The 16,563-nt window shown below is 37.0% G+C and overlaps 1 protein-coding gene across 1 annotated transcript in view; it reads right to left on the bottom strand.

Moving 5' to 3' along the window:
• CD96 (CD96 molecule) overlaps positions 1-16,563 on the bottom strand; it is a 113,779-nt gene that overhangs the window by 25,563 nt on the left and 71,653 nt on the right. The window contains exons 9-11 of the mRNA XM_025376224.1: positions 13,933-14,001; positions 13,354-13,425; positions 460-525 (exon numbers count right to left, since the gene is read on the bottom strand). Of these exons, the coding sequence (XP_025232009.1) occupies positions 460-525; positions 13,354-13,425; positions 13,933-14,001 (207 nt within the window). The remainder of the gene's footprint in view (positions 1-459; positions 526-13,353; positions 13,426-13,932; positions 14,002-16,563) is intronic.

The raw sequence follows: 16,563 nt of genomic DNA, 5'->3' as shown, positions 1-16,563 counted from the left end.
AAGGCCAGAGTTGGGGGTCATGGATAAGTGAGGCTCTAATCCTATTCTCTTGGTATGAGAGGTTCAGCTGATCAAAGTACTGATTCTTCTCCACATGAATGTGTTTGATAAGGTTAATAAAAACTCCTTTGCAACATTAGACTAGACAAATACATGTTGACTAATTATTCTATTTTCCAATAAAATACTGAAATATATTTTTCATAGATATAACTAGTAAAAAATGCTATTGTGTAGATTTTTTTTGAAATAAAATGTATAAAAATCTAAGGCTTGGTCTCTATCGTCTTTGAATGGCTGAAAAGAATTTTGATTCCATTCATTGTAATTTTCATCATCAAGATGTACTTTTATGTATCTATCTGAGGCTGGCTTCTTATCAGTTCTTGTTTTTACACCTGTGTCCAAATAAAGCTGACCACTACCTTCAGTGTCTCTAAATCTTCCCCAGGTACTCACCATGAAGTGTTGAGCCTGCGCCTGAGGGGGATGAACTGTATGTTTCACTGGGTATCTGTGAAAATGCTAAAGGAAGAAGATATCAGAAGAGTTAACCTATATATACTAGTTATTCTATTATCTCTTCTTGACTGCTAATTTAATCTAATAATTATAAAAAAGGATATTAATGAATACTTAAAGCAAAATCATTAAACTGTTCCATAGCACACACTAGAATGTCCTCAAACAAAATGGGAGTTGAAGGGATTCTTGCAGTTCCGATGTCCATATGGAAAGAAAACACTAGAAGGGGTTCCTCTAGCCAGAGTGTGCCATGCTCATTCCATAGATGAGCCAAAAAAATGGAAGAGAATGAAGGTCCAGGTGTGTTATGGTGGCGTTTAGTCAAGGAAAGCTGCCAATAGGACTTTGAGGACCTTGCTAGAACATGCATAAGGGAAGAAAACACTTTGTACTTGTGGGTCAGCTGACAGTCTTGCTGAACTGAGAAAACGAAACATGTCAGCAGTGAATTATCAGACCCCTGTGGCCACAGGCCTTGTCAGCTGCTGAGTGAGTCCTTTTGAAGCATTTAGAGGCAAACCTTCCCCTTGAGTGGATGGCAGCAAACTCAGACAGCACATATGGCTTTTGAAATAGATCTAACAACTCATTTTGTTTATTGCCCTGTCTCTGGCAAGAAAGATTCGCTCCTTGGCAGACACCACATATCTGTATTTGATAAAAGGCCTGCAGTGCAATGTAAAGTAAAATAACTACAGTAATGCATGGTTGTAATCAGTACAAATATATTACATCCATTCATTTAAAATATTAGCATACGTGATGTTCGTAGTTAAAAGCTTTCTTGTATGTCAAGACCAAATCAAATGAGCAAAACCAAAATAAAACAAACCACACCCTCAGCCCTCCCCTTTCCTTGTTTCTCCTTAGATGCCAACAGCAGCTGCAGTTGCTGACAGAGGTGTGTGATCAGGCCCTCCAGAAGAGGTGAGAGTCCATTCTTTAGGGCTTGATTACAGGACAATTGGTCATAGCTATTTCCATTTGGGGTCACCTGAGAAGTAAGAGTGGTTTCATATGCAGTTTTTTTACAGTCTGAGTTCAGGGGGATGTTCTTATTTTCAGTATAACTCTCTGATCCTGCATACGTGATCTTTATTAATTTTTTGTCCTAGACAGAATACCAAGGCCTATTGACGATGATGGACTAATCGTTTTTTAATGATTATACCATTAGCCAAAATTTGATTTCCAAAGAACAATAACTAACTGAAAAACAATTGGGACCAGGCCTAGATTTAGGTAAAAGTATGAAAAAGGCAGTTAACCTTGTAGTTTTTTTGCTAAATATGGTATGGTGACTCCTTTAATTTCTTACTTTCTAAACTTGATGTCTTTATTTTGCATCTCATCAAAGTATGTTTGCAAGAAAGAATGGGATAAATTAATTTATGCTAAAATCTAAATGGCTGAATAAGTGCTATCCATTTAAGGAAAATGGGTATTTAAAAAATATTTTCCATTTTATGTTTATTATCAGTGAGTCAATGTAGAACATTTTGTAATGGTTAGTGATGTGTGGACACTAATAGTTTTCAGCAAGTATACAGGGCCAGGTTTTTCTGGTCAATATTGATTTTCCCCAAGCAAAATAACCTAACATAACACAATTTCAGGAGATGGTCATACCATCAGCACAATTACAAATTACAAACATTACAACACTTAAAAGTATGCAATTTTCTTTTTGTAATTTCATAAAACTTCTTTTTGGACTTTTAGTAACTTTCCCAATTTTAAAAGACCCCTCATAATAATTAAAAAATCAAAAAACATAAGCCACTTTGGAAAAGTAGGGAGTTATTTTTCTAATTTTGACTTTGAGGTTTTTTGTTTTTGTTTTTAATCTGTTAACAACAGGTAGTGGGAAGTATGGTGAGAGAGATGAAGAAAATGGAGTTTCCTGTTGATGGATTCCAATGTCTGTAAATACTTAAATACATAAAGGTAAACTTTCAAGACCAGAAATATATTGTAAAAAATAGTCTTTCATCAAGGTGAAGAGATGAAAAATTCTGGTATCACTTGCTCTTGCAGAAGAGAATATCCTGAAGAATGCTTGTTTATAGAATCCTCTGTAAGACACAGTTGGCTACTTCTAGTGATTCATCTTATGATGAAACAATACTTTCTTGAATGCTTATCCACTCTATCATTTAGAGATCTAATTTTCAGAATGTGAAAATTTGGCTAATTTGTATGCCCTTTTAAAGTCTTCTTGGGAGTCTCAGCAGAATTATGTTACCATTGTTTCTTTTTTTTTGAGACAGAGTTTCGCTCTTGTTACCCAGGCTGGAGTGCAATGGTGTGATCTCACTCACTGCAACCTCCGCCTTCCGGGTTCAAGTGATTCTCCCGCCTCAGCCTCCCGAGTAGCTGGGATTACAGGTATGTGCCACCATGCCCGGCTGATTTTGTATTTTTAGTAGAGACGGGGTTTCTCCATGTTGGTCAGGCTGGTCTCAAACGCCTGACCTCAGGGGATCCACCTGCCTCAGCCTCCTAAAGTGCTGGGATTACATGCGTGAGCCACCGCACCTGGCCGCTATTGTCTTTGAATTGACTGAAATGTTCTGTGTACTTCAAGGCAACATCATGTTCATTAACTGCATGAGGTAATTCTCCTTTAAATCCTTTGAGTACACATTTTCACAAATCCACAAACAAACGCTACGTTGACATTCGGATGACAAACACCAGCTTGACTGATAAACTTCTCTACGGCACCAATATCTGCTGAAAATATGAACATGGATACCGTGTTACTGAAGCTTCTCAAGTAAATTATTATATCCTTCCTTGAGCATAACATCAAGTTCTTCCACAATTTCTTTAAATTTCATTTTTTGGTAAAGCTTGTTCAACAAAGACACGATGTTGGGCAGCATACTATTCTACCATAAATGGGTACTTCTCTTGAAGTTAACAGGTTCAACTTTAATAATAAAATATTTTTCCTTCAGTTGCAATAAACTCTTTGACATTCACCTGTGACAAGTTTATAGTTGTCAATCATATTATGACACATTAGGCATCTTTTCCCATGGTAGGAAAATCTACTTAGTGTCATATCAAAGTCCATTATTATTAAAGTTTGGCATCTTCCTTTAATAAAACCACAGATAATTTGTTACCTTTGCAGGGTTCTTGATGCAAACTGAACTTTTCTGGAATTCTTGCATCATTTCTACATGCACAGCAGACTTTTGATAAGTCACTTCTTAGCTATTCAATATTCCTTAAGGCATTCTGAGTTCTTCTGCTTTTGATTGTATCCTTGAAACAACAGTATAGGTGGCAAACTATATCCAGAGATGCAAGGCCTGGCCACAGGAATCTTGATGATCTTGATTTTTCATCTCATCTTCCTTTTCAAGGTGAGTATGTACTGGGCCAGCACCACCTCTGTCACCCAGGTGCACACACTGGTGCTAGCTTCTGTGCCCACTTTTGTCATGTCCACCTGGTCCACAAATACGGCCCTCATACTCTTGTTGACAAAGATGACACTCACAAGCTTTGGAATCTTGGGGCTTGTGCCTTAACCATGGGGAAACCCATGAAGCTCCCAGAAATTTGTGCAGGCATGCCTGACTTTATTGCACATCACAGACACAGATACTGCTTTATTTATTTATTTATTTTTTTTACAAATTGAAGGTTTGTGGCAACCCTGTGTCAAGCAAGTCTATAGGTGCCATTTTTCCAACAGCATGTGCTCAATTCATGTCTTTTCATGTCTTTGTGCCACATTTTGGTAATTCTTGCAATATTTCAAACTTTCATATTATTGTTATATCTATTATAGTAATCTGTGATCAGGGATCTTAGATGTTACCATTGAAATTGTTTTGAGGCACCACAAACTGCACCCGTAGAAGATGGAGAACTTAATTGATAAATGTTGTGTGTGTTCTGACTGCTTCACTTACTGGTGGTTCTCCCATTTCTCTTCCTCTCCTTGGGCCTCTTTTTTTTTTCTTTAATTTGAGACAAAACAATATTGAAATTCGGCCAATTAATAATCCTAAAACAGCCTCTAAGTGTTCAAAGGAAAGAAGAGAAGCACATTTCTCACTTTAAATCAAATGCTAGAAATAATTAAGCTTAGTGAGGAAGATATGTCAAAAGCTGAGACAGGCTCAAAGCTAGGCCTTTTGGGCCAAATCCTTAGCCAAGTTGTAAATGCAAAGAAAAAGTTCTTGAAGGCAACTCAAAGTGTCACCTCAGGGAACACATAAATGATAACACTGCTGATATGGAGAAAATTCGAGAATATGTGGTGTTTGGTTTTCTGTTCCTGCATTAGTTTGCTGAAAATAACAGGTTCCAACTCCATCCATGTCTCTGCAAAGGACAAGATCTCATTCCTTTTTATGACTATAGTATTCCACAGTGTATATGTATTACATTTTCTTTGTCCAGTCTATTATTGATGGGCATTTAGGTTGATTCCATGTCTTTGCTATTGTGAACAGTGCTGCAATGAACATACTTGTGCATGTGTCTTGAATAATAGAATGATTTATATTCCTTTGGGTATACACTCAGTCATGGGATTGCTGGGTCGAATGATATTTCTGCCTCTAGGTCTTTGAGGAATTGTCACAATGTCTTCCACAATGTTGAACTAATTTACAGTTCCGCCAACAGCGTAAAAGCATTCCTTTTTCTCCACACCCTCATCAGCATCTGTTGTTTTTTGACTATTTAGTAATAGACATTCTGACTGAGATGATATCTCATTGTGGTTTTGATTTGCCTTTCTCTAATGATCAGTGATGTTGAGCTTTTCTTTTTCATGTTTCTAACCACATGCATGTCTTCTTTTGAGAACTGTCTGTTCATGTCCTTTGCCCACTTTTTAATGGGGTTGTTTGTTTTTTGCTTGTAAATTATTTATTGATGCTGGCTATTATACCTTTTTCAGATGGATAGATGGCAAAAATTTTATTCCATTCTGTAGGTTGTCTGTTTGCTCTGTTGATAGTTTCTTTTGCTGTGCATAAGCTTCTTAGTTTAATTAAATCCCATTTGTCAATTTTTGTTTTTGTTGCAATTGCTTGTGGCATCTTCATCCTGAAATCTTTGCCTATCCTATATCCTGAATGGTATAGCCTAGCTTTTCTTCTAGGGTTTTTATAGTTTTGGGTGTAAGTCTTTAATCCATCTTGAATTGATTTTTGTATATGGTGTAAGGAAGGGGTCCAGTTTCAATTTTCTGCATATGGCTAGCCATTTCTCCCAGCACAATTTATTAAATAGGGAATCCTTTTCTCATTGCTTGTTTTTGCCAGGTTTGTCAAAGATTAGATAGTTGTAGGTGTGTGGTCTTATTTCTGGGTTCTCTATTCTGTTCTATTCATCTGTGTGTCTGTTCTTGTACCAGTACAATGTTGTTTTGGTTACTATAGCTCTGCAGTATAGTTTGAAGTCAGGTAGCATGATGCCTCCAACCTTTTTCTTTTTGCTTAGGGTTGCCTTGGCTGTTTGGGATCTTTTTTTGATTCCATATGAATTTTAAAATAGTTCTTTTCCAATTCTGTGAAGAATGTCAATGGCAGTTTAATGGAAATAGCATTGAATCTTTAAATTGTTTTGGACAGTATGGGCATTTTCATGATACTGATTCTTCCTATCCATGTGCATGGAATGTTTTTCCATTTGTGTCATCTCTGATTTCTTTGAGCAGTGGCTTGTAGTTCTCCTCGAAGAGGCTCTTCACTTCCTTTGTTAGCTGCATTCCTAGGTATTTTATTCTTTTTTGTGGTAATTGTGAATGGGAATTCATTCATGACTTGACTGTCAGCTTGTCTGTTGTTGGTGTATAGGATTGCTAGCAAGTTTTGCACATTCATTTTGTATCCTGAGATTTTGCTGAAGTGGCTTATCAGCTTAAGAAACTTTTGGGCTGAAACAATGGGATTTCCTAGATAAAGAATCATGTCATCTGCAGACAAAGATAGTTTTCACATCTTCCTTTACTCCTATTTAAATATGCTTTATTTCTTTCTCTTGCCTGACTGCCCTGGCCAGAGCTTCCAATACTATGTTGAATAGAAATGCTGAGAGAGGGCAACCCTGTACTGGTTTTCAAGGGGAATGCTTTCAGATTTTGCCCATTCAGCATGATACTGGCTGCGGCTTTGTCATATAAGGTTCTTATTATTTTGAGGTATGTTCCTTCAATCCCTAGTTTATTGAGAATCTTTAACACAAAGGGATGTTAAATTTTAATGAAGGTCTTTTCTGCACCTTTTGAGATAATCATGTGCTTTCTGTCTTTAGTTCTGTTTATGTGATGAATCACTTTTATTAATTAGTGTATGTAGAACCAGTCTTGAATCCTGGGAATGAAACCAACTTGATCATGGTGGATAAGCTTTTTGATGTGCTGCTGAGTTTGGTTTGCTAGTATTTTGTTGAAGATTTTTGCATTGATGTTCATCAAGGATATTGATCTGAAATTTTCTTTTTTTGTTGTATCTCTGCCAGGTTTTGGTGTCAGGATGATGCTGGCCTCATGGAATGAGTTAGGAAGCATTTCCTTCTTTTAAATTTTTTAGAATGGTTTCAGTAGGAATGGTACCAGTTCTTCTTTGTTCCTCTTGTAGAATCCAGCTGTGAATCCATATAATCCTGGGATTATTTTGGTTGGTAGGTTATCAATTCCTGTCTCAATTTCAAAACTTGTTATTGGTCTATTCAGGGATTCAGTTTCTTCCTGGTTCAGTCTTCAGAGGGTGTATATGCCTAGGAATTTATCAATTTCTTCTAGAGTTTTTAGTTTATTTGCAGAGAGGTGTTCATAGTATTCTTTAATGATTGTTTGTATTTCTGTGGGGTCAGTGGTAATATCCCTTTTATAATTTCTGATTGTGTTTGATTCTTCTCTCTTTTCTTCTTTATTAGTCTAGCTAGTGGTATATCTATTATATTAATCTTTTTGAAAAAATCAGCTCCTAGATTGGCTCATTTATTGAAAGGTTTTTTGTGTATCTATCTCCTTCAATTCAGCTCCAATCTTGGTTATTTCTTGTCTTCTGCTAGCTTTGGGGTTCCTTTGCTCCTGGTTCTCTAGTTCTTTTAGTTGTGATGTTAGTTGTTAACTTGAGATCTTTCTAGCTTTTTGATGTGAGCATTTAGTTCTATCAATTTCCTTCTTAGCACTGCTTTAGCTGTGTCCCAGAGATTATGGTACGTTGTATTGTTGTTCTCAGTTTCAAAGAACTTCTTGATTTCTGCCTTGATTTCACTATTAACCTGAAAGTCATTCAGGAGCAGATTGTTCAAATTTTATGTAGTTGTATGGTTTTGAGTGAATTTCTTAATCTTGAGTTCTTATTTTATTTTGCTGTGGTCTGAGAGACTTGGTTATGATTTCCATTCTTTTGCATTTACTGAGGAGTGTTTTGTTCCTGATTATCTGATCAATTTTAGAGGAAGTGCCATGAGGTGGTGAGAAGAATGTATATACTCTGTTGTTTTTGGGTAAAGAGTTCTGTAGATATCTATCAGGTCCACTTGATCCAGAGCTGAGTTCAAGTCCTGAATGTCTCTATTGATTTTTGTCGTGATGATCTGTCTAATATTGTCACTGGGGTGTTAAAATCTCCCACTATTATTGCATGAGAGTCTAAGTCTCTTTGAGGGTCTCTAAGAACTCGCTTTATGAATCTGAGTGCTCCTGTATTGTGTGCATATATATTTAGGATAATTAGGTCTTCTTGTTGAATTGAACCATTTACTATTACCTAATGCTTTTCTTTGTCTTTTTTTTAAATCTTTGTTGGTTTAAAGTATGTATTGTCAGATACTAAGAATGCAAGATCTTCTCTTTCTGGTTTTCAATTTGTTTGGCAAATTTCCCTCCATCGCTTTATTTTGAGCCTACATGTGTCTCTGCATGTGAGATGGGTCTCTTGAAGACAGCATACACATGGGTCTTTGTTCTTTATCCAGCTTGCCAGTCTGTGTCTTTTAATTGAGGCATTTAGCCCATTTACATTTAAGAGTAGTATTGTTATGTGTGGATTTGATCCTGCAATCATGATGCTAGCTCATTATTTTTCAGACTTGTTTATATGTTTGCTTCATAATGTCACTGGCCTGTATACTTCAGTGTTTTTTTGTAGTGGCTGGTAATGGTCTTTCCTTTCCATTTTTAGTGCTTCCTTCAGGATCTCTTGTAAAGCAGATCTGGTGGTAATGAATTCTCTCAGCATTTGCTTGTATGAAAAGGATCTTATTTCTTCTTCATGTATGAAACTTAGTTTGGCCAGATATGAAATTTTGGGTTGAAAATTATTTTTTATGAATGTTGAATATAGGCTCCCAATCTCTTCTGGATTGTAGGATTTCTGTTGAGAGTTCCACTGTTAGTCTGATGGGCTTCCACTTTGTAGGCGACCTGGCCTTTTTCTCTGGCTGCCCTTACCATTTTTTTCTTTCATTTGACCTTGGAGAGTCTGATGATTATGTGTCTTGGGGATGATCTTCTTATGGAGTATCTTACTGGGGGCCTCCGTATTTCCTGAAATTGAATGTTGGCTTGTATTGCTAGGTTGGTGAAGTTCTCCGGGATGATATCCTGAAGTATGTTTTCCAAGTTGGCTCCATTCTTGTCTCGTTCAGGTACCCCAATCAGTCATAGATTCAGTCTGTTTACATAATCCCATATTTCTCAGATGTTTTGTTCATTTCTTTTCACTGTTTTCTGTTTTTGTTGGCATGTCTTATTTCAGAAAGACAATCTTCAAGCTCTGAGATTCTTGCCTCCATTTGGTCTATTCTGCTATTAAAGCTTGTGATTGCATTGTGAAGTTCTTGTAGTATGTTTTTCAGCTCTATCAGGTCGGTTATGTTACTCTCTATACTGGCTATTTTGGATATCAGCTCCTGCATTGTTTTATCATGATTCTTAGCTTCTTTCCATTGGGTTACAACATGCTCCGTTAGCTCAGTGAACTTCATTTTTATCCACATTCTGAAGACTACTTCCATCATTTCAGTGATCTCAGCCTCAGCCCAGATCTGAACCATTGCTGGGCAGGTGTTGCAATTATTTGGAGGAAAGGGAGCATTCCAGTTTCTTTGTTTTTTCTTTTCTTTTCTTTCTTTTTTTTTTTGTGCTAATTCTTTCTCATCTTTGTGGGCTTATCTGCCTCTGATCTTTGAGTTTGCTGACCTTTGGATTTTTTTGTGTGTTTTGTTGTTGCTGTTGTGTTTTATTTGTTTTTCTTTGAACAGTCTGGGCACTCTTCTGTAGGGCTGCTGTGGTTTGCTGTAGGTCTGCCCCAGACCCTAGTCACATTGGTTTTTCCAGTACCTGGAGGTATCATCAGTGAAGGTTGTGAAACAGCAAATATGGCCACCTGCCCATTCCTCTGAGAGCTCTGTCCCAGGGGTTACTGACCTGTTGCTGGCCTGAACGTGCCTGTAGGAGGTGGATGGAGTTTCCAGTTGTAAGATCTCACCCAGTCAAGAGGAATGGAATCAGGGACCTTCTTAAAGATGCAGTCTGGCTGCATTTTGGTAGAGCAGCTGTGCTGTGTTGGGAATCCCTTCAGCCCCCAGCTGATTTGGGCTCTTCAAGGCCCACAGCCTGAACCTGCTAAGGTGCCCAAACAGTAAATGTCTGCCCCACCTACTGGGCACTCTGTCCCAGGAAGAAATTAGAACTCTGTTGGCCATAGAACATGGGTGGGGCTGGCTGGAGGCCCTGGCTGGGAGGACCCACCCAGTGAGGAGAATGGATCCGGGTCTGTTTAAAGAAGCAGTCTGGTCATGCCTCAACAAAACAGCTGTGCTGGGGAACTGCGCTGTGGAACTGCCTCTGCTCTGTTCAGTTTGGACTTTCCAATGCCTGCGGGCTGGAAGGGCTGAGTCATCCAAACAACCAAGGTGATGACCCACCCCTCCTATGGGGCACTCTGTCCCAGGGAGACATCAGAGTTCTGTCCATAGAATACAGCTGGGTGGGGGTGGCTGGAGGCCCTAGCTGCGAGGTCTTGCCCAGTGAAGAGGAATGGATCAGGGTTATGGCTATTGTTTTGGCTGGCTTCATAGTATTTCATTGAGTTATCCTATTTGCCATTTCTTATTACTGAACATATTTTTCACCCTCTTAATATCCTCTTACTCCTAACACCCTCTTACTCCTACTCCTGTACACAGATTTTGGGTTACTATCAATAACACCATAAATGTTTTCTCCCTGTCTCATCCCTTATATCTCCATCAAAAGCAAATGCTGTCCTGAATGTTTATAATTATTATTCACTTATAAAGCTTAAAATTTTGTATCACATATTATGTCTAAGGCATATGGTGTTTGATTATACTTGCTTTAAAATTTCATTAGAAAATATGCCATATGCTTTTATTTGGTATTTACTTTTTAATTCAACATAATGTTATTAAGATTCATTCATGCTGTTGTATATGGTTGTCATTCACTTATTTTTCATTGCTCTCTAATATTATATTTTATTAGTATACTACAATTTATTTATCTGTCCTCCTGACTATGGCCATTTAGATTACTTAAAGTTTTTGCTATATGAACAGTGTTTCCTCCAAACATTTGTGTGCATATCTCATGCATACATGTACTAATTCTGGAGGGATGTTTATATCTAGGAATAGAATTGTTGGATTGTAGGTATGCACATGTTCAGCTTTAAAATGCAATGCCAAAGGACGGTGGAAAGTGATGGTACTATCAGTAACATATAAGAAATTATGACAATAGGATGTTGGATAAATCCTATTTAATAGTTGGCAATATCAGATTTCTTAATTTTTGTAAATTGATTACATGTAAAATGATTTTCTAATTCTAGTCTTCATTTATATTTCCTGATTGTCAGAGAGACAGAGATTTTCTTTTTTTTTTTCCTTTCTTTCTTTCTTTCTTTTTTTTTTGAGACGGAGTCTCACTCTGTCACACAGGCTGTAGTGCAGTGGCATGATCTCTGCTCACTGCAAGCTCCACCTCCTGGGTTCGTGGCATTCTCCTGCCTCAGTATCCCGAGTAGCTGGGACTACAGGCACCTGCCACTATGCCCAGCTAATTTTTTGTATTTTTAGTAGAGACGGGGTTTCACCATGTTAGCCGGGATGGTCTTGATCTCCTGACTTTGTGATCCACCCACCTTGACCTCCCAAAGTGCTGGGATTACAGGCGTGAGCCACCAGTCCTGACCAAGACTGAGCATTTCTTTAGATGTTTCTATCTACGTATGTTTCATGTTTTGTGGTGTGACTTTTGTTCATTTTGTCATATTTGTTATTAATTTGTAGGCATTCTTTGTAATTTCTTGATATAAAATTTTGATCCTTAGTCAATTATATATTCCTGATTCATTATCAATTATATGCATGGCAAATATCTTCCCCAGATTACAGCTTGCTTTTTGTTTTACTTTTTTAAAGATGTCTTTTGATTAACCCAAGTTTCTTAATTTTACTCTAATTTTTATGTATTTTTTATGGTTATGTCTCTTTGTTAAGCCCTTCCCTACTCCAAAGCAGGAAGAAATTCACATTTATTTTATCACATGTTTTAATGTTTTGCTTTTGACATAAAGATCTTAAACTATATAGAGTTATTTTTGTGTAATGTGCATGGCAGGGGTACATATTATTTTTTTTTTTCTTATCAGTAATCACTATTACTAGGTCCTTTTGCTGAACAGTCTCCTCTTTTCACAGTAATCTGCCATACCATCTTTGATAGACACTTAAGTTTAATTTATTTTTAGATCTCTTTCTATGGTCCCCCTTCTGAATACTGTCTTTTCAATTCTTGTATTTGGGTACTGGGTTCACAGGTGTCTATTACATTATTAACATATTTATTAAAAGAAAAATGTTAAATTACAGAGGGTCATGCATCGACCAATGACGAATGTGTCTCATGAATTAAATATTATGATTAATCCAAATCTGTGAGCCTGAGGGCCATTAAAAAGATAAAATAAATAAATAATGCTACAAAGAACAGTCTTATTCATGTTCTTTTTCTCCCTTTCTTGCCTAAGGACAAGTTCCCAGGAATGAGGGAGCAAGCGTATACAAAATACTTTTAAAGGTTTTAACTGTGAAACTTAAATGCTTTCCAAAGGGGCATACACATTACCCTTTGTGGCAAAGGGTCTAGCATTTAAATTCAGAGTTCTGGCCCTGGGGCATCCATTGTCCTGTCTTCTTTTGCTCCAGTCTCCTTCCTTACCCCTTCCCCACCACACTGATCCTTGTCTAATCCCCCTAAGAGGCAATATATTTCTTCTTTGGACCCTGTCTGTACCTGCTAAAGCAGCACCCACAGACTCTACTGCTAGTTGGCCAGATTAAAAGTAACAATGAAACAATTTCTGGCTTCACGTTGGTCTCCGTCTTTTCATTTTTATTACTGATGCGCATTTTCTAGCTAGTTTGCTCTTTCCCCAGATATACTCACAGCTTGCTCTTAGGGTTGACTGGTTATAGCATTGCTCAGATGTCACCTTCCTCAGCAAGACCTTTCGAGATCACTCATTTAAAATGGCAACCCCTCACTCTCGATTCCCACTGTTTCCCTCCTGTGCTTTTTTTTCCCATATAACTTATCACCACTTGTCTGTTTCCCCTTCATCAGAATTTGGAGCTTAGATCTCTTTTGTCCATGGGTGTATTCTCAGCATCTACAATACTTTAAACATGACAGATGCTTTGTGAACATTTGCAAATATTATTACAAACAAAGCACATAGATGTTGTTCAATATGTGTGTCGGATGAATGACTGAAGTCCAGAGGACTCAAGGAACCCACGATTATACTTAACATTTTTTGGCATCTGTCCCACTGGAGGTCCAGGGGTAGTTGAAGTCTCGGGTAGTCACACTGGAACTGCTGGCTGAAAGACAAAATTATTTTCAGAATCCAGCTTTTTTAGAAAGCTGTAATTTAACTTTGCTTTGATGCACAAAATTTTTAATCTATGTGACTTTGGGGAAATCTGAAATTGAAAATGTGCTTCCCTATGCAGGAATACTAGCTGGCATATTAAGCAAAAGCTCTGTAGGTTAATGCCAGCTTGCCACTGATTTGTATTCTTTTTCTGTTCTTGTCACAAACTCAGATCACTGAGAGTATTGTGAAGACTAGTTTAATATTACCTTAAAATCCCTTGACAAATAAAAGGTACAATATAATAACAAATCATCACCCCTTATTTTTTAAGATTATAGAAATTGTCATATCAATATGTAGTCACCATAGAGTAACTCAAAACCAAGATATTAACAAACATCAAATGAAAAATACAGCTGTTTACTGAAACGTCAACATTATAGAAGCAGTAGTAAAACTTGTGAGTATGTTGTCTCTTTCCACTCATGGAGGAAAACCTTGCTGAACTCACGTTGAGGAGTAGTGTTTGGCCTCAAGGCACTCACATCTGCAAGGGTCACTGAAGACGTAGCTGGATATCCTATTTTGAAAATAAAATTCCCAAATTATTATATGTATTTACGTTCATATGTTTAACTATGCCACTACATTTAAAAAGAGCCTGGAATATTAGAGTTGGAAAGAATCTTAGCGAATAGCCTCATTTTATAAATGATGAAACTGAATCCAAAAGGAATAATATCCAATATCATTTCTTTGCTATTAACCCAGTTCTCCTAATTCTAAATGTATTATATTCATACTTTCAAAATATATTATATCAGTGTCTACCGTATGCCACTCTATTCCGCATGCTGGGGATATAGCAATAAACAATGAAGACAGGGTCCCTGCTCTCATGAAACTTACCTTATAGTGAATTTTCACAAATACAATTGTGAAAATATATCTTCACATACTAAATATGGTTTCATATTTACTTCAGTTGTTAGTTTGCAAAGTCATTTCTCCATCTTTATACTCCATAATTGTACATTCTCTTCCTTCCTCCTCACTCCTCCAAAATGAAAGACTGATTCATATTCATTTGAAAATACCTCTATATTTTAGAGCTATTATATATAGCAAGGTAGATTAAAGAAGAAGAAAAATATCCAGCCACAGTCCGTTGAAATCATGTTTATATCTCTTGGAAAGAAAAATTTTGAGTACATTTTGTGTGTATTTCTCCTTTGTTCCAAAATGTATTTAAGGTGGTTTATATCAATGTGCAATACAAGAAGATAAAAGCAGAAAGGCAAAATAGGAACAAGGAAAATATAGTAGAAAAATTATGTTGAGTCCTGTTGAAACCTAAACAGGGATAGTGGACAAAGTGCATTTCCTGATGTCCTATGCTGTTAGTAGATGTGGGCCCCACATTTGGTCTGACATTTCTGGTAGCAAATGCTAAGAAATAAACAGTAGAGGTTACATGATTGATGAATATAATAAGTTAGAAACAGTATTATTATGAATAGCGAGAGAAAAAGTTATTCTTTTTGTTGTGATTAAAAAGAAACTTTTCCCCAGATCGTCATAAAAAGAATGCTGTATAATGTGTAAAGTATCCTATAAAATATCCTTACAGTATCTTAGCCAGTATGTTCACTCATCCTCAAACTTTAGTTAGTAGTGAAGGGCAGCCAGCTTTCCTGGTACCTCAATTATGTGAAAGAGAATGTCTTAAATAGAGAACATGGGCAATCAAATCAAATGAATAAGTTGGCATTGTGGTTTTTGCATTTATAAGTAGTTCACATTCAGAGGTCAGCAATGATAACCTTTTTTTTTTTTTTTTTTTGCAAAGCAGCGTATCAATGAACTATAAAAAGATACTTACCCACCGTGCCTCCATGATTAAAAGAGTCATACATACAAAATACTTAGAAGAGTGCCTGGCATTCAGTAAATGCTAAAAAGTATGTCTTAGAAACTGTAAAACAGGTCACTTGCAGTTTATCAGATGTTAATACCAGCATATTCTAACTATAGGCCACTTGAATCTCCTGAGGAGTTCCACAATTGTCCCATTTTCCTTGGTCTTTTTGGAAGAAAGTTGATCTAAGGCAACTCATTCCTTCTTCTTCAGCCTGGCTCAAGTCAAGAACTACATTCCAAAGTGTTGTACTAGAAAAGAGCTAATAGAAATAAAGAGTGTGATAGTAGGCTGGGGCATTAGCTTTGTGGTAGGGTAGTAACTTCTCACTGGCAGAATCACCTACAATTCTTTTCCTCTGCTATCCCACTGAGCCATCGGTACCAGATTCTTGTGCGGTAATTTTAACTTCTAGCTCACTGCCTCCCACCATTCATCAAAGGCTGTATTAATAGAAAAAAATGCACAAGATTGACTACGTAAAGCATATATGATGCTTTTGTAGATTGCTTTGAACTGAGTATTGAAACCACATTCCTAGTCACTGTGGAATTCCTCTTATATAATACTGAGGATTTTCCCATTGGCTGACACTAGATGACAGTCTAATACGATGCGGGGAAGGGTGGGGTCGCCATTGTTCACTTAGAGTGAGAAAGTTCCTGGGACTGTGCTCCACCACGCCCTCTAGAGGAGAGTCTCCAGGCTGTCTCTGCATTAAGAGCAGCTGTGCTTCTGGACAACTGCCTTGTTATACCATTTTACAAATCTATGGATCACCAAGTGATTTATAATTTTATTTCTCTCATTGAGAAGACTTTGCTTTTTTCTCTCTGCAGCAATTCCTTCAGTTACCTCTTTTCAAAATTGTATTGTTACGTATTTTTAAAGTTACTTCATATTCCTTTTGGGACAAGACAAGGTAAAAATATAGAGAAGAAAATAAATAAATTAGGTGTAAGTAATTTGAACACTGTGAGATACTGAGAGATATGACAGGCTCTTCCTAATGAATAAAGGTGGTTCTTTCCTCCTTCCTCCCCTCCCTTCTCTCTCTCATGCTGAAATTAACCTCCAAAAGTATTTGCTGAGAGGCTTGGTAAGTAAATTCAAAGGAATTGTTTTTAACAGTGGTGCTATGATAACAATAGTCATAATGAAGATGATGAAAAAGATCTAGGAAATAAACATCAAAGAACTTAATATTTATTTGTAAACTACATG

This window comes from Theropithecus gelada, chromosome 2, assembly GCF_003255815.1.
Source record: "Theropithecus gelada isolate Dixy chromosome 2, Tgel_1.0, whole genome shotgun sequence".
Classification (NCBI taxonomy): Eukaryota; Metazoa; Chordata; class Mammalia; order Primates; family Cercopithecidae; genus Theropithecus; species Theropithecus gelada.
The sequence above is the reverse complement of the archived record's forward strand: the minus strand, read 5'-3'. Positions and strand labels throughout refer to the sequence as shown.